Source organism: Emys orbicularis, chromosome 1 (assembly GCF_028017835.1).
Source record: "Emys orbicularis isolate rEmyOrb1 chromosome 1, rEmyOrb1.hap1, whole genome shotgun sequence".
Classification (NCBI taxonomy): Eukaryota; Metazoa; Chordata; order Testudines; family Emydidae; genus Emys; species Emys orbicularis.
This window is the reverse complement of record NC_088683.1, coordinates 259,419,786-259,438,379: the sequence shown is the minus strand read 5'-3', so window position 1 is coordinate 259,438,379 and position 18,594 is coordinate 259,419,786. Positions and strand designations below refer to the sequence as shown.

Below are 18,594 nucleotides of genomic sequence, written 5' to 3'. Positions count from 1 at the left end.
GCGCAAAGGTGGCTTATAGTTGCCTTCCCCCAAAACCTCAAAGTAACTGAGAAACAGAGCTTCTGGAGGAGTACCTTTCACTGCTGCATCAACAGACTTCAGAGGATCCTGCTACATCAGAAGATTGAAACACTGAAACAAACATTTCTGTAATTAACAACTTCCCATCTTGTCATCTATCACTTTTATATTTAGCACAAAATACGTCTTTGGTGCAGCTGCCAGTATCCTGCATACTAAAAGCAGGAGATGTCTTGATGGGAGTCAACAGACATTCATTTTCTTCTTCCTCACCCCCAAATGGACAAATGATCATCAGAAACAAGATTCAAAGGTGGCTACATGACCTCTGTCCCCGATGCCAGGTTCCAGACATGTTTACTCTGGAGTTGGAACTTTGTAATTCCACAGCATAATATTCCATTCCTTGGGTCAAATTCCTTGGAATAGCTAAAGCTCATTAGCAACTGGACTTCTTTTGGGCTGCCATGCAATCTGTACATCAGCTCAGGAAAAAAGAGGTTACTCATGCTAAATGAGTACAGAGGAAATTTGCCCGAACTGGTATTTTTTTTTTTGCATTCATAGCAAACACGAAGAACCTATATTAAGGAAGTGCAACTAAAAATAATTAAATTAATTAATACTTGACAGTGACCCTAAATTTTAAAAAAAAGACTGGAGAAAATCATTTGTCTTGTCCCTACCAGAATAAGAGTTGACCAAACCATTAAAACTGTAGTGACTTTGTCCCTGTTGTTAGACCAGGTGTTTATATGAGTTGATATCAAAAGTATTCTTGGTAGAACTGTGCATGAATCCAGGACAGAAAGTAAAACTGTCCTGAGCCTTAATGTCTCAGATTTCTTATGAGCCAAATTCAACCTCACTGGCTAGCCTCCTCTTTTGATTTGTTACCTGGGTTTCATATGTGAAATACAGCTAGGGATGTCCATAATCGTGGCATTTCCATTCACCCTGGCATGTTCTGGAGTTAATGGAAGTACTTCAATAATCCCATTTTAATGATCTACCAAGAGATATTAATAGCAATTTAGAGATGACTCTCACTCATAAATCAGAGTGTCACACAGACAACCCTGGTCAGATGAGAGAGATAGAGAGCTTTTTGAAAGAAGAGATCAAATTAAAAAATAGAAAAGATAATTTATAGGATAAAAAAAATTAAACCATCAACTTGAAAAGCCTATATTATAAATTTATTTTGTACATGAAAAGTAAATCCTGATTTGAACAATCTCATTTACATTTTAACAGCATCCTGATCTTGGATTTTTAACCCTAATCTTTTGTCAAGCAACAATCCTAAACTAAATCCAGATCCTTTGGCAACATTGATAACTTCTTAGAGGACAGATTTTACAATCTGTTGGGCCCCAAGCAGGTCTCAAGAAGTCAGAATGAGGGGGAATCAAGCAGTTTCTGCCTTTGGTCTTGGATTCTGGAGGGGAAGAGTGGGCTGGGCAGTGACCCCCTTTCAAAATCCAAGTGCCATGTTGTTCCTTGCTTTGGGTTTAGGTGTTTCCCTCCTCCCTACATTTCCACCTATCTTTTGGCCAATGCATAATATTGTTCTCACTCCACTTCAAGCAGGAGTGGGGAAACCTTCACTCTTTTCTCAGTCTGTGCAGCAGGGGGTGGGAAAGGTGGCTCCTGGTGCATATTTGTTGCCTTAGATCAGCAGGCCCTGACCTCCTTTCGAGCCTAAGTGCACCCCGTACACAGGGCGCGCTACTCAGCTCTAGCCGGCAGCCCGGCTCTGGTGTGTCTGTCAGGAGCTCGGCTAGAGCCGGGATTGGCTGCCGCTGGTGGGTGTGCCCCAGAGGAAGGCGTGGAGCTCCTGGCCTGTGTGGGCAGCGCGCGGCGGCCTGGAGCCGGAAGCCGCGCTGATGAGTTGTGTCAGGCGCTTGCCTGTGTGTTTGGCAGGAGGTGGTGTGAGCCCCGCTTGGTGGCTAGGTAAGAGGAGAGTGCAGAGCGGTGCGTGCGGGGCCCGTGCTGGGGCCGTTCTCAGGCCCCCGTCCGAGATGATTTGGGGAAGGGGCACTGTCACCACTTGTGTGCTCGCAGCACTGGCCTCGGCTGTAGTTACGATCTTCTGGCTGCAGTATGATAAAGGTATAAGCCCTCTCCACTGGGTCTCTCGCCAGTAGGGAATGGGGGACCCGCAGCTTTGTGTGGGCGGCAGCTGCCGCCAGCCTGAGCGAATGGCGGAAGCTTTCTCAGCTCGCCACAGGCCAGACAGGTGTGTTGCTGGCTTTCTGAAAACGGCTGGACAAAGCAAACTGTCCTGTACCCAAGCAGGGTCTCTACTCATCAAACAAACTGCCTGTTGGTTTGGGTTGCCTGGAGTTGATGCTCTTTAGGGCACCACACCCTTCGGACTCCCCTGCGGGGTTTTACAGGCGCGGCGCGGAGGAATTAGAAAGAAAAGCGTGGGTGGGTATTTTCCCAGAGCAGTGCCACGGAAAGCATTGGAAGAAGGGGCTCAGGAAGCGGGCTGTGCTTCCTGCTGTGAGACACAGGGCCTTAGCTGAGAACAGCAATGAGTTGTAATTTGATTTCAGTCGTGTCTTATGTCTACAACGGTCTGTACAAACATTAGCTAATGTTTAAGCCCAACCTATGCATTGTGCCTTCATCGTTTTATATAAAACCTAGTATACATGGAAATGTGTGTAATGAATATAAACTGTTCTTTAGTCAATTGGATGGAGGCTTTCCCTTGCCATGTTCGCAATCCAGGGCTTCAACGTGACAGTGACAAAACGTGAAACTCACTAGCGTCCAAATAGGAGTGAGATGTAAATAGCAGGAAACGTTATGTGGGGGGAGCTATACCTGAAAGCTTTATTTTTTGGAGCTGGTGTTTGGTAAGAAGATATTATTATTGAAGAGGTGATTCGGTTGCTCAGAGCAGGAGCTGTCTCTTAACAAGGGGGTCCACATCACATGGACCAGTTTTCAGCATAGGGGCCTCGGTGTTTGCCTATCGCCTAACACAATGACCTCCCCAAGTGCGTCTGGACTAAAAATAATGCACCCAGGAGCAAAACTTCCACACCTGCCTTTTACCGTGATGATGATGGAAAAAACTAGCGAGTTCCCCGGGAGCATGACGCACGGGGAGTGGGATGTTTGCCAGGAGCTGCAGAGAGCAGGGCTGAGGACCAGCCACCGGGGCGGATTCGTTGTTTAAGGAACCAGCCGCAGCCTGACTCGAGCGGCAGGTGCTGTCTGTGTGTCACCGCTGCATTGCCCGGGCCTGGCCCGGCTGAGCGAGCTCGTAGCTCCGGCGCTGCGAACAGGGGCGCGTGTCCCGCTCCCAGCAGCCGCGGGCCGGCCCGGCTGAGCCCCGGCGTGCGGGGTGAGGTAGCGCGCAGTGCGCGGTGACGCCGGGCGGGGGGGGTCTGGGCGCGGAGCTGCCTGCGGCTCCCTGTGTGTGTGTGTGTGTGTGTGTGAGGTGGGAGGGCAGCGTGCGGGGCTCCGGCCGCGGCGGGCGGGGGCGCCGTGTGATGAGCAGCGAGCGGGGCCTAGCAGCCCAGCCAGCGTCCTGCCGGGGCCCGGGGAGCGGCCGCGCCCGGGTGACTGGTTGAGCGGGCGGCGCCCTGCGCCTGCGGGGCCGCGGCTCCGTCTGCAGGGGGGGACCCAGACTGGGCGGCGGCGGCCGGAAAGTTTGTTTGTGCGGGGGGCGGCCCGGGCTGGGATGTGGGGCCCGGCGCTCGCTTCTCCGCCACTTGCCGCTGCGCCGCCGGGGCTGTAGGCGAGGCCGGGCGGGCGCTACCCCCCCCCCCCCGGTGCGCGGCCATTGCAGCGCCGGCCGGCCGGCCGAGGATGATCACCAACACGCGGGGCTTCCTGTGGTCCGACCTGGAGACGCGGGCGCTGCTGGAGATCTGGGGCGAGGCCGACGTGCAGTCGGCGCTGGACGGGAACTTTCGGAACAGCCATGTGTACCGGGACGTGGCCTGCCGCCTGGCCGAGCTGGGCTTCGAGCGCACCCCGGAGCAGTGCCGCATCCGCATCAAGGGCCTCAAGCGCCAGTACTACCAGGCCCGGGACGGGCTGAAGAAGAACGGGCACGCCCGCAAGATCTGCAAGTACTACGACGAGATGGACCGGATCCTCAGCTGCCGCGGCGGGCCGGACAGCGCGCCCGAACTGCTGGCTCAGCCCGCCGACAGCGCCCAGCCCGCCGCCGGGCCGCCCACGCCGGGCACCCCCCACAACAGCCGCGAGCCCGACACCGAGCTCGACGAGGACGCCGAGCTCGAGTCCCCCCACGACCACTTCACCGAGGACTCGGGCGAGTGCTCGTCCTACGCCGAGCACCCCATCAAGGTGGAGTGCCCCCCGTTCGCCATCCCCGTGCCGCCCGCCGAGGGTGAGTACCAGCAGCCGGGCCGGGGAGCCCCACCCCGTATACACGCCGGTAGGGGAATCCCTCCCCCCCGTATTCGCCCCCATATCATCTGTATTCCCCATACAATAGAAGTACTAGCGCCTCTAGCTAACGTGCTTCCAATCGCTTCTGCACTAGCCTCTTCCCTTCCAGACCTCTCTCATCCTCTTCAAGGGGAACTGGATTAAAACGCCTTTAGTCTCTTTAACCCCTTCCCCCCACTATGGAGTCCTATCTCCTCCATTTAATTTCTCTTCTCCTCCTTTTTGCTCTTCTCCTTCCCTATCCCAGTGTTTCGTCCCTTTGACTCTTCCCAGAACCAAAACAGGAGCTGAAAGGAATTAGTTCAGGAAGCTCTTAAAAAATTACAAAGTAAATAGTTGCAATATGGGGGAGGGAGAATGCAGGTTCTGCTAGTTTTAATTTGTTTATCAATAGGAAACAAATCGGAAACTAATGTAGAGATAAGATAGGAGGTGCCAAATCGTTTTGGATAAAAACAGCAGCATTCTCATCATTCCTGCTATGTTTAAACATTGCTATAGATCGTTTTCCTATGTACTGTCATTACTTTGCCAAAAACCTAAGTGGGCCTTTTCAAGAACTCTTATTTGATTGTTATATAGTACAGTTGCAGGGGGTGGGAAATATAGAAAGCAAGATAAAGCCTGCCCCTTTCCCTGTTGCCCTTTGTACTCTGCACAAATGTTTTTTTAAAGTCCAATCTTATGCTGTGTGTATTTGTCTAAAACCTGAATCTGTCTTCAGAACACTCAGAAGTTAGCCAATTGGTTGACCAATCTCCTTTTTATACATAAATCTCATCAAAGTGTTGTTTACACTAACATCTTTTTTGAAATGCAAATCTAAAACGCCAGCAGGCTGAAACTCAATTCTGATTAGTGTAATTACCTGCAATACACAAATGAGGCTGTACTGTTGAATAGCCTTCACAAACCTTTTTAAAAGATCAAAAAGCCTCTTCCTATTTTTGAAGTTTAGTACTACAGCAGTTAAAAGGTGTCCCTATTTGATTTTAGGTTATGCAGATAACTTTTTGGATAAGCATGTATTCCCTATTTTGGTATTCTTAAAATCATCAGAAATAATCATGCCTAATTTTGAAACAAAATAATACCTTGATATGGCAAAATAGATCTACATTTCACAAAGGGAACAGTTTTACTATTTACTCGTTCCTTTTAGTATGTCTGGAAGGTTGAATATAATTTTATCTACTTTGTTTTAGGCTTTAAACAAATCAATGCTCAAACCAGTACACAACCACTCTCTCAACCCAAAAGATCAAAAAAACGTCATGCAAATTTAACACTGGATAAAATGATGGAAAAATTCCTACAACAAAGTGTGGATACAGAAGAGAAATTTTACAAATATGAAGAGCAGCGGCTTAAAATTGAGGACAAGCGCCGTGAAGCTGAGCATGCTCGAGAACTCCAGATGTTACAAATGTTGGGACAGATGTTGGCAGGAATTTCTTCTACAGTATCACAAAGGTCACAGTCTATGCCAACTAGTCCTCCTCAGAGAACAAATCACCGATCATATGGCGATAACTTTAATTATAATGCTATGACAGCAGCACTTTCTCCACCAATAGGTACTTCATTCTATAGCATAAATAAGATCTATTATATTTAAAAGATTTGTGCGATGGCTGGTGTTAGTATCTGAAAATAAATGTCTAGCTTTGACTTATTTTCAGTATTGTGATGAGTTTTTTGTCTGTAAATTGAATTAAAATGTCTTGCCATGCTATTGTACTGATATTAAAAAAAAAAAAAAAAAAAAAGCTCTAACATTCTAAATATTGACCGAACATTTTGGAAAAGTAGTCCATAAGAACTGGTCAGTTCATGTCACATTCAGATCTGTATAGAATGCAATTATATATAATATGCAGTTGTATATAATACGTTAGGAGCTTAACCTTTACTGAAAATGATCTGGAAGCAAGAATGTGTCTTGCAGCAGAATAAAACAATAGTCTACATAAAATTGAAAAAAGAAATATAGATCTTAACATTTTTCAGTAATAATCTTGCTGTCAAAGCTTTCATCATACTTGAAAATGTTAATTCAAAGTAATGAAAGACCTCGAAAAATAACATGTATTGGGGGTTTTTAACAGTGGGTATGTCAGACATGTTTTGAACATTATGGCTGGAATCCTGACCCTGCTGAAGTCAAAGGAAGTTTTGCCATTCACTTCAGTAGGGCCTGGATTTCACTCTAGATCAGCGGTTCTCAAACTGTGGGTTGCAACCCCGTTTTAGTGGGGTCACCAGGGCTGGCTTAGACTTGCTGAGACCCAGGGCCGAAGCTGAAGCCTGAGCTGCTCCACCTGGGGCCGAAGCCTGAGGGCTCCTGCCCTGGGTGGCAGGGCTTAAGTTATAGGCCCCCTGCCTGGGGCTGAAGCCCTTGAGCTTCAGTTTTGGCCCCCCTACATGGGGCAGTGGGGCTTGGGCTTTGGCCCCCCATCCTGGGTTCATTTAATAATTTTTGTTGTCAAAATGGGGTCGTGGTGCAATGAAGTTTGAGAATCCCTGCTCTAGATATTGAATTATGTGACGGTATACTTTATCTACAGGCCAAGGGTCAGATCCTCAAATTATGTAAATTATCATCGCTCAGCTGAATGCTATGGAGCTATGACAGTTTATGCCTGCTTGAGGATCTATCCTTCAAATACTTACATTTCTTTACAAAAATATCTTGAATCTTATTTTCCTCCTGAACCAATTCATTTATGAATTTATCAGGGTCTGGATTTTTCAGAATATCCTTAGAATTGGCATCTATGCAAAGTTGTTTTGTTGTTGTCTTTTCCCCCCCCTTTACAGAAGGTGTGTGGACTAGAGTCTAATCAAGTATGCAGTGCATAGTAACACAGACTTTTTTCAAGATTTGTGTCATTTATATTGATGATCTCTCTGTATGTTCACATAGAAAGAATGGACCGTAACAGTAATCGCATACCAATTGTTTTGTCAACTTTGACAGCAAAGCCTATATGGCTTATGATGTTTATAGCCCATCAGGTTGGAATTAACAGTTGTTTTATTTTACTTTTGTTTTTAAAATCATATGTGGGTTCAGTATTCAATGGATAGGTAGTCTTAAAAAAATAATAGAGATAAGCAGAATTAGAAATAAAACTCTGTAAGCCAGTTTCTGGCTTGGGACAGGCTATCAGAACTTATAGTTTGGACATTTAAATAACCAAATAAATGTAAGGCCCAGTCCTATGTTTGACTGACTGACCTCCAAACTTCTCTTTAAATTTAGTGGAGTCTTGAATGAATGTTCGGGCCTGTTATGGTTTAAGTTAACATACTTTCTTATTCTACTGAATGGATATCTGGTCTGTAGTATTACTTTTTGATGTCATAATAGTTTATCCAAGTGTTTGAGCAATATTTTAATATTTAAATTAGAACCTGTATGTATACTACAGTTTTTCTTACAAATAGTGGTTTCACTTTTCAGTCTAACTTAGAAAACAGATACAGAAAACTACTTAAGCTCCTAAAACTTGAACACAGTACACAGGGCCATCCTTACCCATACGCAAAGTACGCAGCTGCGTAGGGCACCATGAAATTTGGAGCACCAAATTTCCTGGTGCCCTGCGCAGCTGCTGCTGCTTCAGCCCCTGCTCCGGCTCTTCCCCAGGGCCCCTTCCCCTGCTCTGCCCCGCCTCTTCCCTGCCCCAGCCCCACCCCCACTCTCCTGAGGGTTCCAGAAGAGGTTGGGCCTGCACTCACCGGTAAGTAGAGCGACCCGGCCTCAGCCTACTCTGCTCCCCTGGCTCCCTGCTGCGTCGCCAGCAAGTGCTGGGGGGCAGTTCCCCCTCCTCCTCCCAAGCCTGGGAGCCAGGGGAGCAGAGCAGGCTGGGGATGGGGGCTGGCCACTTCCTGGGGCCAGCTCCCCGTGGAGGCCTGGGGTGGGGCCCCACACAGCCCCCCCGCTCCCTCCCACAGAGGCCTGGGGCCACACACAGCCCCCCCGTGCTGTGGGGCGGCTGCGTAGGGCACCAAAATAGCTAGGGATGGCCCTGACAGTACATGTTTAGCCTTAATATTTATTACTTCTAAAATGCATTCACTTTTAATCTGAAAGACATTCTATTAACTGTGAAAACCTGAAGCCAGGTTTTAATACTACATTTGATGATGCAGATGTATAGTTGTAATTTTATACTGTAGCAAGAGAAACTCAGAATTGACTTCCAATCATGAGGTTTTTTTACAGTTTATAATAAAATATGCTTTAAAAGTAATTATTTAAGGCAACATATATGTTAATGATTTAGGACCTTACTTATTTGTATCTAAAGTTGAAGTGAAATCTTTAGGCAGAAGTGAAATCCAGTCTAGAGTTCCTTCCCCCCCCCCATGTTTTCTACTGTTTCCCCCTCATTATAGAGTCTCTGTTCTAGAAAAGCAAGGAAACTGAAGGTTTTTTAGCAGCCATGGCCCTGTAAGTAGGTTGTGAGGTGTATGGGATGCATATTTCTTGTAGATTTTGGTAGAAAACTAGATAGTTTGTAAAATGTGGAGTAATTTTAAGAGGGAAATATTGCCCTATTTCCAGAGCAGAGATGAGTTTTGTTATATTCTGCATTGTGACAATGATATTTTGGCCATGCTCCAAGAAGGTTAGTTTTTGATCCCAATGGGAGTGGAATGCCTGTATTATAGAAGGATTTTCAAAACAAGAGATCAGCCAGGAATATTTATCATTATTGAACACTATAAAGTGATTTTTGCTACAGTTGAGCTAGTCTGGTTTAATGTTAGATTCTGTAAATGTTGGCGAAATGGGTTTTCTGCTGACATTGCCGGTATTTTCTTATTTGTTACCAGAATATTTTCAGAGTTGTGTCCTAACTTTCTTCAAACATCTTTTTTTCTACTTGTGGTGTTGGTATGGCAAGGACAATTACTGAGTACAAGACTGAATAGTTTTATTAAAAGTAAAATTGGAGAGTTTGGGTTTTTTAATCATTCTGTACGACTATGTAACACCTCTGTTATAGAAATTGAGTACACCAATACTTCTGAATGTTTCAAAATTCACTGAGGTTTCTATCAATTTAAAAAGAAACATTTCTGAAGTAATTTTTAAATGTCTTTATCTTTTTCAGTTATCGAGAGAGCCTTTTCACTACACAAAACACATTCTATAAAGGATATGGAGAATATTTTTCAATTGGTGCGCAATGTTATTCCTCCTCTAACAGCAAAGAAGCATAAAGGTCAAGATGGACGGATAGGCATCGTGGGAGGATGTCAAGAGTAAGTTAAACAGAAATATATATGCTGTTGTTGATTAGGGATCTCAAGTACGTGTTTTACTACTTTTAAAAAGCATTTAAATTGAAAATACTGTTTTTAAGGGATTGTGAACCCCATGTTTTCAAAGGGGCCTTTGCTTAGTCCATCATTAGAATCAGAATACATGTCCCCCTATGTCAGTGATGCAAGACTTAAGGGTTGGCTATTTCCTGGCGGGAAAACTAGTTTAGGACAGGGCTGGTAAATACCAGTTTAAACTGGGAAACTGGAAGAATAAAATTATTAGACCATACTAATGAAAATTACTGGCAAATATTGAGCGATTTGATGATGATTTTGCAGTAACATGGTCCCTTTTAATTTCAGTTAAAATAAAACAAAAAAGACCCTCCACCTAAACCGTATGCTAGTGCCTAAGCTACCTCAAACAGAAACTGAAACTTCTGAATCTGGGAATACCCCTTCTTTGCTATAGCAATGAAAATTACATGTTTGTTAAGCAAACAGAGAAGGGGAATTCCCAGATTCAGAAGTTTCAGTTTCTGTTTGAGGTAAATTGCCAAACTAACTGTTTAGTCCAGTACTCTGTCTCTTGATTTGGCTAGCTGGAGTACAATTGCTGCAACTGAATTCCCGTGTACAGTGACTCAAGTCAAAGTATTTCAGCATGAGCAAAGGTGGAAGACCACTTGACCCAGTTCATGGCTATTTTGAGAAAGTTCATGGTGGCGTCAAAGAGAGTCTTAAAGGCAGAAATTGCAAAGAAAAAGTGAATGGGAAGGCAGACCATATGAGGAAACATTTTGCAAAATGCTGTGGAAAGAAGACAGACACCAGACCCCCTTTGGCTAAATGCATGGATCAGCATTCACACTGCACTCCCCATCAGTATCTGGCCCAACTCGGGGAAGCTAATGATCCAACCAGCGGACCAAATTTGGTGTTGAATCCTGGTCACGTGCCACCTGAGGCATGTTGCGCATACACTATGTAGTAGAATTGGAATCAAACCCTGAGGATGAGTACCGATAATGCCTACATTGCCATTGCCAACTACATCAAAAAACAGCTAGATCCAGGTCGGCTAAAGAAAACAAGGAGTAAGTATCATGGGTTTTTGACCCACAAATGGATATTTTTATAACAAAAACAACTCCAAAACTGAAACAAAAGTTAGACTTGAAAATTGCAGAATATTTTATGGCTATAATATTCCTTTCTCTTTTATTCAACATCCAACTTTTCAAGCAATGATTAGATGCCTAAGGCCAAGCTGCAAAGCATCCAGTCGAAAGCAGGTAGCAGGTGAACTGTTAAACACACATACTGATGGCTTGAGGATAGTAGCACGCAATAAATTATATGGAAAAGCAGATGGTTGGAGTAATGTGTAGTGACTCAGTGATAGCTAACTCTATGCACACTGGGAAAATTATGGTTTATGTATCAGTGGTTGTGAGCTAGGCACCTCTGTATTCACACCCTTCACACCACTGCAGTGATTTTTGTACAGCGTATGCCTTGTGAGGTATAATTTGAAAACAAATAACATGCTGGCCAATAATATCATTGTACAATATATGTAACAAGGCGGTGTGTGAAACTATGGATACTCACTAATATTATGCTTTAAAGTCTGTGACTAAAAGGTGTTTAAACATGGCATGTCAGGGGGAGTTGATAAACAGGTTTTCCTCGGACAAGAAAAGAGGCCAACACCTCAGAACAGGTGTGACCAAATTCAGTGAGCTATTCATTTGTGTGGGAAGTTGCCGCAGGAAGAGATAATGTCCATAGTAGCAACAGCCAGTGGGGGAGGAACCAGCTTGGAGCCTTATCCTCCAAACCTCATGGCTCCTTTATTCGGCATGAACTAATGAACTTTACCCGAGGGTACCCTTCAGAAGAATATGTTTCAAAGGTTCACTGAACTATAAAGAGAGGGGGAGCGAGCCCCTAAGGGATTCTTTGCCTTAAGGAGACAAAGAAACAAAGCAATTTGATCTCTGTGATGTCCTGACCAGGCCATTTAGTTAAAAGGTGGAAAGAAGACTGGATCAGAGGAAAATCATCTTTAACAAAGACTATCTTACTAGATTTAAGTTTTACATTTTTAGATGCATGTTTTCACTTTTATTTGTTACCATTTCTGACTTCATCTCTTGAATGCACTTAAAATCTCTGTATTTTTGATTAAATAAACTTGTTTTACTTTTATTCCAAATCAGCCTACTGCTACGTTTGACTTAAATTCATTATTAATTCCAGTTAAAGCAACAGGCTGCTGTCCTCTTATGTCTTTAAAGGAGCAACAGACCGTATTACTTCTCTGAATGTTCCAGGACAGGGCTGGACATTTTCAGGGTAGATGGTTTTGGGGAAATTTGGGATTGGGGGTGTATTGGGGTCACTTGGCTAATAAAAACAAAGGCTGGTGGAGACCAGAGTTTGACTGTAGTGTAGCAAGCAGGCTGCTGGAATCAGAGCTGCTTAACATAGTCATTCAGTGCATGCTTGACGCTGGATGGGAGCGGACAGACAGGGAGCTACAGCAGCAGAGCATTTTAAGGCATTCAGACTTACAGGGCAAGTAGTGACACAACCTCTCGCTGGTCTGGGTTAAATCTCAAAATGTGACAGAGGTTGAGACTGGAAGCAATAAGACTGGAAAGTACTGTGCTACCCTGGCAAGAGAAGCCAAGACATTAGTAAATGAATTGTATGTTTTTGTGGTGTTAAGAGCTACCTGACAGACAGTGGGGGAAAAAGATGTAAAGAATGAGAAGTGATTTGGAAAAAATGACACTTTAGTTACATATGGACTTGCCTTACATTGGCTAAATCTATTTGGACAAGACCTTGCACCAAGTGCTTTGATAAAACATGTAGTAGATTTACAAAAATATTTGTGAATACTGGAGCCTGTTCAAAAAAAATGCCAAGGATCTGTAGAATCCCAAATCCCTGGTGAGACACAATGGAACAGTCAAATAACATATCTGGCAACATAAATTAAAAATTGGTGCTGTTATCTCAAGATTGTGAGTGATCATGAGGCAGAATTTGAAGATAGAGTGTTCAGTATAACTAATTATCAAGGGATTTACCAAGAAGCATAAGAACTTGATCAGTCAATGGAAACCAGTTGCTGTGGCATTTGACATATTCCAAAGGGGTGCATTAACATTTGCAGTTGTATGCAAAGTATGGTTGGATCTACTGAAGATTTTGCAGCGCGCAAAGCAACAGCACAAAAGAGATTTCATGAAGCAATTACTCCTGTACGCATGTTGGCCAACCTGGTTTGGTCTTCATCTAAAATAAGCAGGAAAGAAATTGTCAACTGAACAAGAAGAAATTGCCAGGTCGTGGTTGCTCAGTAAAAATCCTTACTTTCTGCCATATTCACTTGCATTTAAAGTAGAAACTCCATATCCAAAATCAGTATTTTCATCTGCTATGAAGGAAAAAGTTTCCTCTGTAGCATGGTGGAAAAACCTGAAGAGTAATGATATTGCATCTGACTTCATAGAACTGGTAGTGCAATTGCATCAGTGTTCAGCAAGCATAGAACAAATCTTTTCAAACTTCGGATACATCGGTTCAAAATTGAGGCTCAGTTTGTACACTTCATCGAAGTTGGGCTTGTGCTACAGAATGCTGTATGGCCAGATGGACCTGGAGTGGTAGTCTACAACTCTGCATGCTTCTGATTGCTTAATGCTTCAAGCCTACAGCTCTGCATTATTGTCACTTTCACAGAATCAACTGTTTCTGATTTTTGTTTATGTAATATGGAAAAATGGAACAGGTCCTGGCAGACATGTATAACTTCCTTGAGAAATTACCAAACAAAATGTGTAGACATTCTCATGTTCAATGCTATGATTACATATATTAGAATTACACCCACTTCAGTTTTACTTTTGTTGCCAAACTAAAGCTAATAGATTCAGAAATTTAATTTATGTAACCACAATTTGAATGTAGCTAAAACTGAGTGTAAGGTGGTATGCATTAATGAAATAGTTTTTATCATAGTCACCGTTTAAGGCACTTTCTAACTAGCTTTTCCTGTGGTAGTAAAAACCATCTCTGGTAAATGTCATGCCATCCCTGTTTTGACTATACATGCAGTTGAAGTTTGGTCATTTGAGTTCCATTCCCCTCTACCTTCTCTCTTCTTTCCACCCTAATCTCTTACTTTAAATTACCTTCTACATTGTGTGAAAGGAGCTTATGGGAGAAGCATTGAGAATAAAGTAACAAGGTGAAACATCTGCTGTAGACTGATCATAGTTGTGATGTCCTTATACAATTCCTGACTTACACCAGCCTTATGAACTACATCTTGGCTACCTGGTCATGGTCCTTGGTTTGGATTCAAGCTGCCTTTTGAGACTCTTATTATGCACCTTCTCAACACTTATCATGTGGCATATTTTTGCTAATAGTATCCTGATTTGAACTCTGGGGAACAGGAGACAGTGTAGGTCAATTGAGGAGGGCACTGAACTGGAAGTTATAAGACCTAGGCTCTATTCCCGGTTAGGGACCACGTGTCTTGAACCCTGGTCTTGAGGAGCTAGTAAGTTCCAACCTGTCACCCAGTGACCTAACAGTTGTTGGAATAGTAGCTGAACTCTGACAGAGGAGTCCAGTTCTGGGATCTGACTGACAGAATGGTGGCGGGCCTGATTGGTTCCGACCCTCCATTTAAACCAAGCACAGGGACAGGAAGTTGTCCCTGCAGCTGGGTTCCCCGTGTTTAGGACTGCTTCCCCTGCAGTATCTGATCCTGCTGCTGATCTGGTAACCTGACCCTTTCTGACACCTGACACTCAGTTTTGCTCTCTGGCCTGTCTTGAACTCGGACCTGCTCTGATCCCTAGGCAAGACTGCTGATTGTCCCAGTCATGACACCCATTGTGATACTTTGGGTGAGTCATTTCACCTTACTGTGCCTCAGTTTAGAGATGGCCAAAATGGAGATATTACCTCTTGTGAAGTGCTTGGAAATCTGCAGATTAAAAATACCACATAAAGAGCTAAATACACTATTTTGTTACAGTTAGGATTTCCCTATTGGATTACCCTTGTCTCTCTAATTCACTTTTTGATTGGTCTACTAGAGCCCAAATTTGACCTGCCAAGCCATGTTCCAAGGTACTATCTTTTATACTTGAGCTTTTTCTGAGTCTCTTTTCTGAATGGATTGAGTCTGTCTCTCTCGTGCTTATGTGAATACTTTGAGATGACTCTCTTATTTTAGCTTTTATTTGTGATGTAATCCATGTAAATATCACACAAGTGAGAGTGAATGAATAGGGTGAAATCTCCGCCTTATTGAAGTCACTTGGAGTTTTGCTATTGACTTCAGTGGGGCCAGGATTTCACCCATCCTTTATAAATAAGAACTACTTGAGTTTATTTAACTTGCTCTTGAATTCGATTCTTCATTGTAGCAGGGTGATTAACTGCTAACTTTATCTTTTGATACAATTGTGTGTGTCTGTTTCCTAACCTAGAAAATGTTTCATTTGTAGGTACACTGGGGCACCATATTTTGCTGCAATTTCAGCTCTAAAAGTGGTACGTGTTTTCCTGCCTTCATGTGTAATGTATTTTTAATAACATAAATGGATTGTCTAGTGTCATATGTAAAAGGCTTGCATAATACTGTGCATGGGATTTTAGTTCTACTAGAAACGTAACCTTTTTTATCTTTTTAATAATTTCTGAGTTCTAGAAGGTTCATATTCTTCTTAGTCATAGAAGTTATCAGCTTTGTAGAAGTCATTCATTATTTTTTTTTTTTTTAGTAAACTAAGTTTATTATTATTTAATTTAGGCAAGACCAAAAATAATTTAACCTGGGCTCTTTTGTGTTTAAAGTTGGACAGAGATGACTACTCAGTATCCAGCAAGATACTATGGCCATAATACAGCCATTTGATATGTGCAGGCAGTCTTACTGAACCTTACTGAATTCAGTGGGCCTATGCACAGGCATAACATTTCACCTTAACAGAACACACTTCAGGATCAGGACCTTAAATTGCTCAGGGCTTGGAAAATGTTAAATGATGATAGTAATACACCAGAGGAGCCATTAGTTGGTTACTGTCTTCCTTTAGGTGTTTGTATCTTTTAAGTTTGGTATTTCTTTCTACATCCGAAGTATTGGAAACTTCTTGTCCCTGGCTACCTAACCTACATGTATATTATTTTTGCTTTTTCTTATTAGAGGTAAAAGAAGCTTAGGGTCAAACTCAGAAATGCATGCAATTCAACTGTAATAAATGAAATTGTGCCAGTTTATCTCTAGTCCAGATTTGGCTCATTGGATCAAAAACCTTGGGACTGGAAAAGAACTCATGGGTAATCTTGTTTATCCTGCATGAATATAGCACAACACCGATTTTTGTTTGTGCTGTAACCCAGCTCCTACTTGGCTGTGTCCTTTTTGTCTTTCCTTACTGTGGGCCTAGGCCTATCATTCTTGCTCATGCATGAATGGAGAGGATTACTCCTGTGATAAAGGGTTTCAAGATCTGGCCCTAAACTTTCACTGATTTTGCCATAATCCTGTTCAGTAAGCAAGTATTTCTGTAAATTTGCAATTTAGCATAGAAGTTAGATTTAAGAAATAAAGTAATTTCTCTCCAAACTATTGACTGGCATGCTAGTCAAGATGGAACAAACAGGTACCAAGTTTGCTTTATTTAACAAGCAGTAGGAATTCATAGTTGTTCAGTGAATAACTATTGGAATAATTGTTTACGCACTACTAAGATTACAAATTGTAATTCTGCAAATTTTCTTTCTTAGGGTGCAGACTTATCCCACGTATTTTGTACCAAAGATGCAGCAGCTGTAATAAAGTCATATAGTCCAGAACTGATTGTTCATCCAGTGCTGTAAGTGACTTTTTTTTTTCTTTAAATGATCAAGTCAAGACTACTAGATTGAACATTTCAGTGTGACAGTTCATTAGTTTACATTATTTCTCTTCCTGAATCACAGGACCGGTGAATCAGAGGTTAAAAAAGTGATTATGTATTACGTATTTTCATTTAAGAGCATGTGGAGTTTCTGACCTGTTAGAACCACTTTGTGTGTGTGTGTGTGTTTCTGTCAAAGCACAAATTAAAAAAGCAAAGATTATTCTTTCAGCTTGCTTGCTGATGTGTTTGTAATTGTAATGCATTAAATGAGAGCAGTCACAAAATCCAGAACTGAGTATGGAACAAGTCAGCATTTTAGAATCTCTTTTTAAAAGCCAAAATAAAACACTCTCATCCCAAATTTCTTCCTTCTTGGTTCTGAATCAGTTTTACTTTCTCACCACTGTGGACATAACACTATTCATGCTAAATTACTGCACGAGAAACTGATCTTAATTTTTTATGATTTTTATGGTTCTTCTTAAATGTTTCACCTTGTAGATAACAAATCTAGCCATTACAGGGTTAACTAGATGCAATATAAAATATCAAGGGCTGCTTATATCAATTTGTGAGGGGTTAGTTGGTTTGTTTGTTTCAATTGTTGGCTGGAGTGTGTCGCTAACTGGATATCTTACAGGAGACATTGTTTGGGTTAGGTTTTGCAAATTGTTGGGAATGAGTGTACCAAATAAGAATCAAGCTCTAGAGCCCTGTAAGCAAGGCCTACCGTAAGCTTGCAGTACAAATTGCACTGCATTGGTGTAAATCATGTCTACACACACTAGAGTCTTATCTAAACTAGAAAAAACAGCGCTTTTAAAAACAAGAGTCAAAACATTTGATAAATGCTACTGTAGACAGGATTTAATACTTTTAAAAACATGTTAGCACCTTTTTTAAAGTGATCAACTCCGAAGGGAAGCCTGGGATTGACAGCTACCAGTTAGCACATTTTAAAGATGTTAAACCTTTTCTATGTGAAAATTTGCATTTAAAAATATGTTTAAAACAAGTAAGCAATCAGGGTTTTTTGGGGGGATGGGGGCTTGTTGGTGTTTTTTGTTGTTGTTGTAAAAGCACACCTTTTTGTTTTCCTGGTGTAGACAAGGTAGAGTTGTTTGCATTGCCCTGGTGCAACCACATTAATGTCTATAATCCAGTGACTAGATCCTCAGCTGGTGTAAATTGCCACAGCTCCATTGAAGTCAGTGGCGCTATGACAGTTGGGCTAACCAATGTGATTTTACATGGGAGGAGTTAATACACAGTACTGTTGACTAGTTTGGTGGTAATGGAAAAGTATCATAGGAAAAAAATGAGACAGTATGGTCAGAAAGGAGAGAACCATGAGCAAACAAGAGATTGCTGGATCTCATCTCTCTAAATCTCTATTTGTGGAATTTCTACGGTTTCTTTTTTCCACACAGATTTTAGTTCAGCGTCTTCTGTAGAATAAAATTGTCAGTTTAAAAAAAAAAAAAATGTTGCCCCTCTGGTTGCAAAGAGAACCTTTTGACGCTAATCTGATGCGCTATCCTATTCATTCTGTAAAATAGACAAACGCTATATAGGGGTGTGTTTGTGTGTGTGCGCGCCCTTGCCCCATTCATCCAAATAGAACATTAGGTCTGAAGCCTGATCACTGTGTAAGTGTCAGTATTGTTTATTTTTACACTTCACACTGACTTAGCAGAAACAGTCAGCTAATATACTTATTCAGTATGGTTGGATGTTGCTGGGAACATTATTTAAAATTGAATAAAATTTAAGATTTAAAAATGCAAACAATGTTCAGGTTTGGTTTTCTAAAAATTTTTTACCTCCCCATAAGACTTCTTGCCCATTCTCCTGCCTCCAAATGTGAGATAATGGTTAAGGCTACGTTTTAGTCACAGGTATTTTA

At 42.4% G+C, this 18,594-nt stretch overlaps 1 protein-coding gene across 5 annotated transcripts in view; it reads left to right on the top strand.

Annotated features, from left to right (window-relative positions):
• Positions 1-1,892: 1,892 nt before the first annotated feature.
• The window catches only part of NAXD (NAD(P)HX dehydratase), an 82,201-nt gene continuing 65,499 nt past the window's right edge, over positions 1,893-18,594 (top strand). Inside the window, exons 1-5 of one of the 5 annotated variants that reach the window (XM_065407481.1) lie at positions 1,893-1,977; positions 5,670-6,041; positions 9,591-9,741; positions 15,288-15,333; positions 16,573-16,661. In XM_065407481.1, coding sequence (XP_065263553.1) covers positions 1,911-1,977; positions 5,670-6,041; positions 9,591-9,741; positions 15,288-15,333; positions 16,573-16,661 — 725 coding nt within the window. In that variant the 5' untranslated portion in view covers positions 1,893-1,910. The other 4 variants (XM_065407473.1, XM_065407465.1, XM_065407498.1 and 1 more) reach the window with 4 other exon arrangements.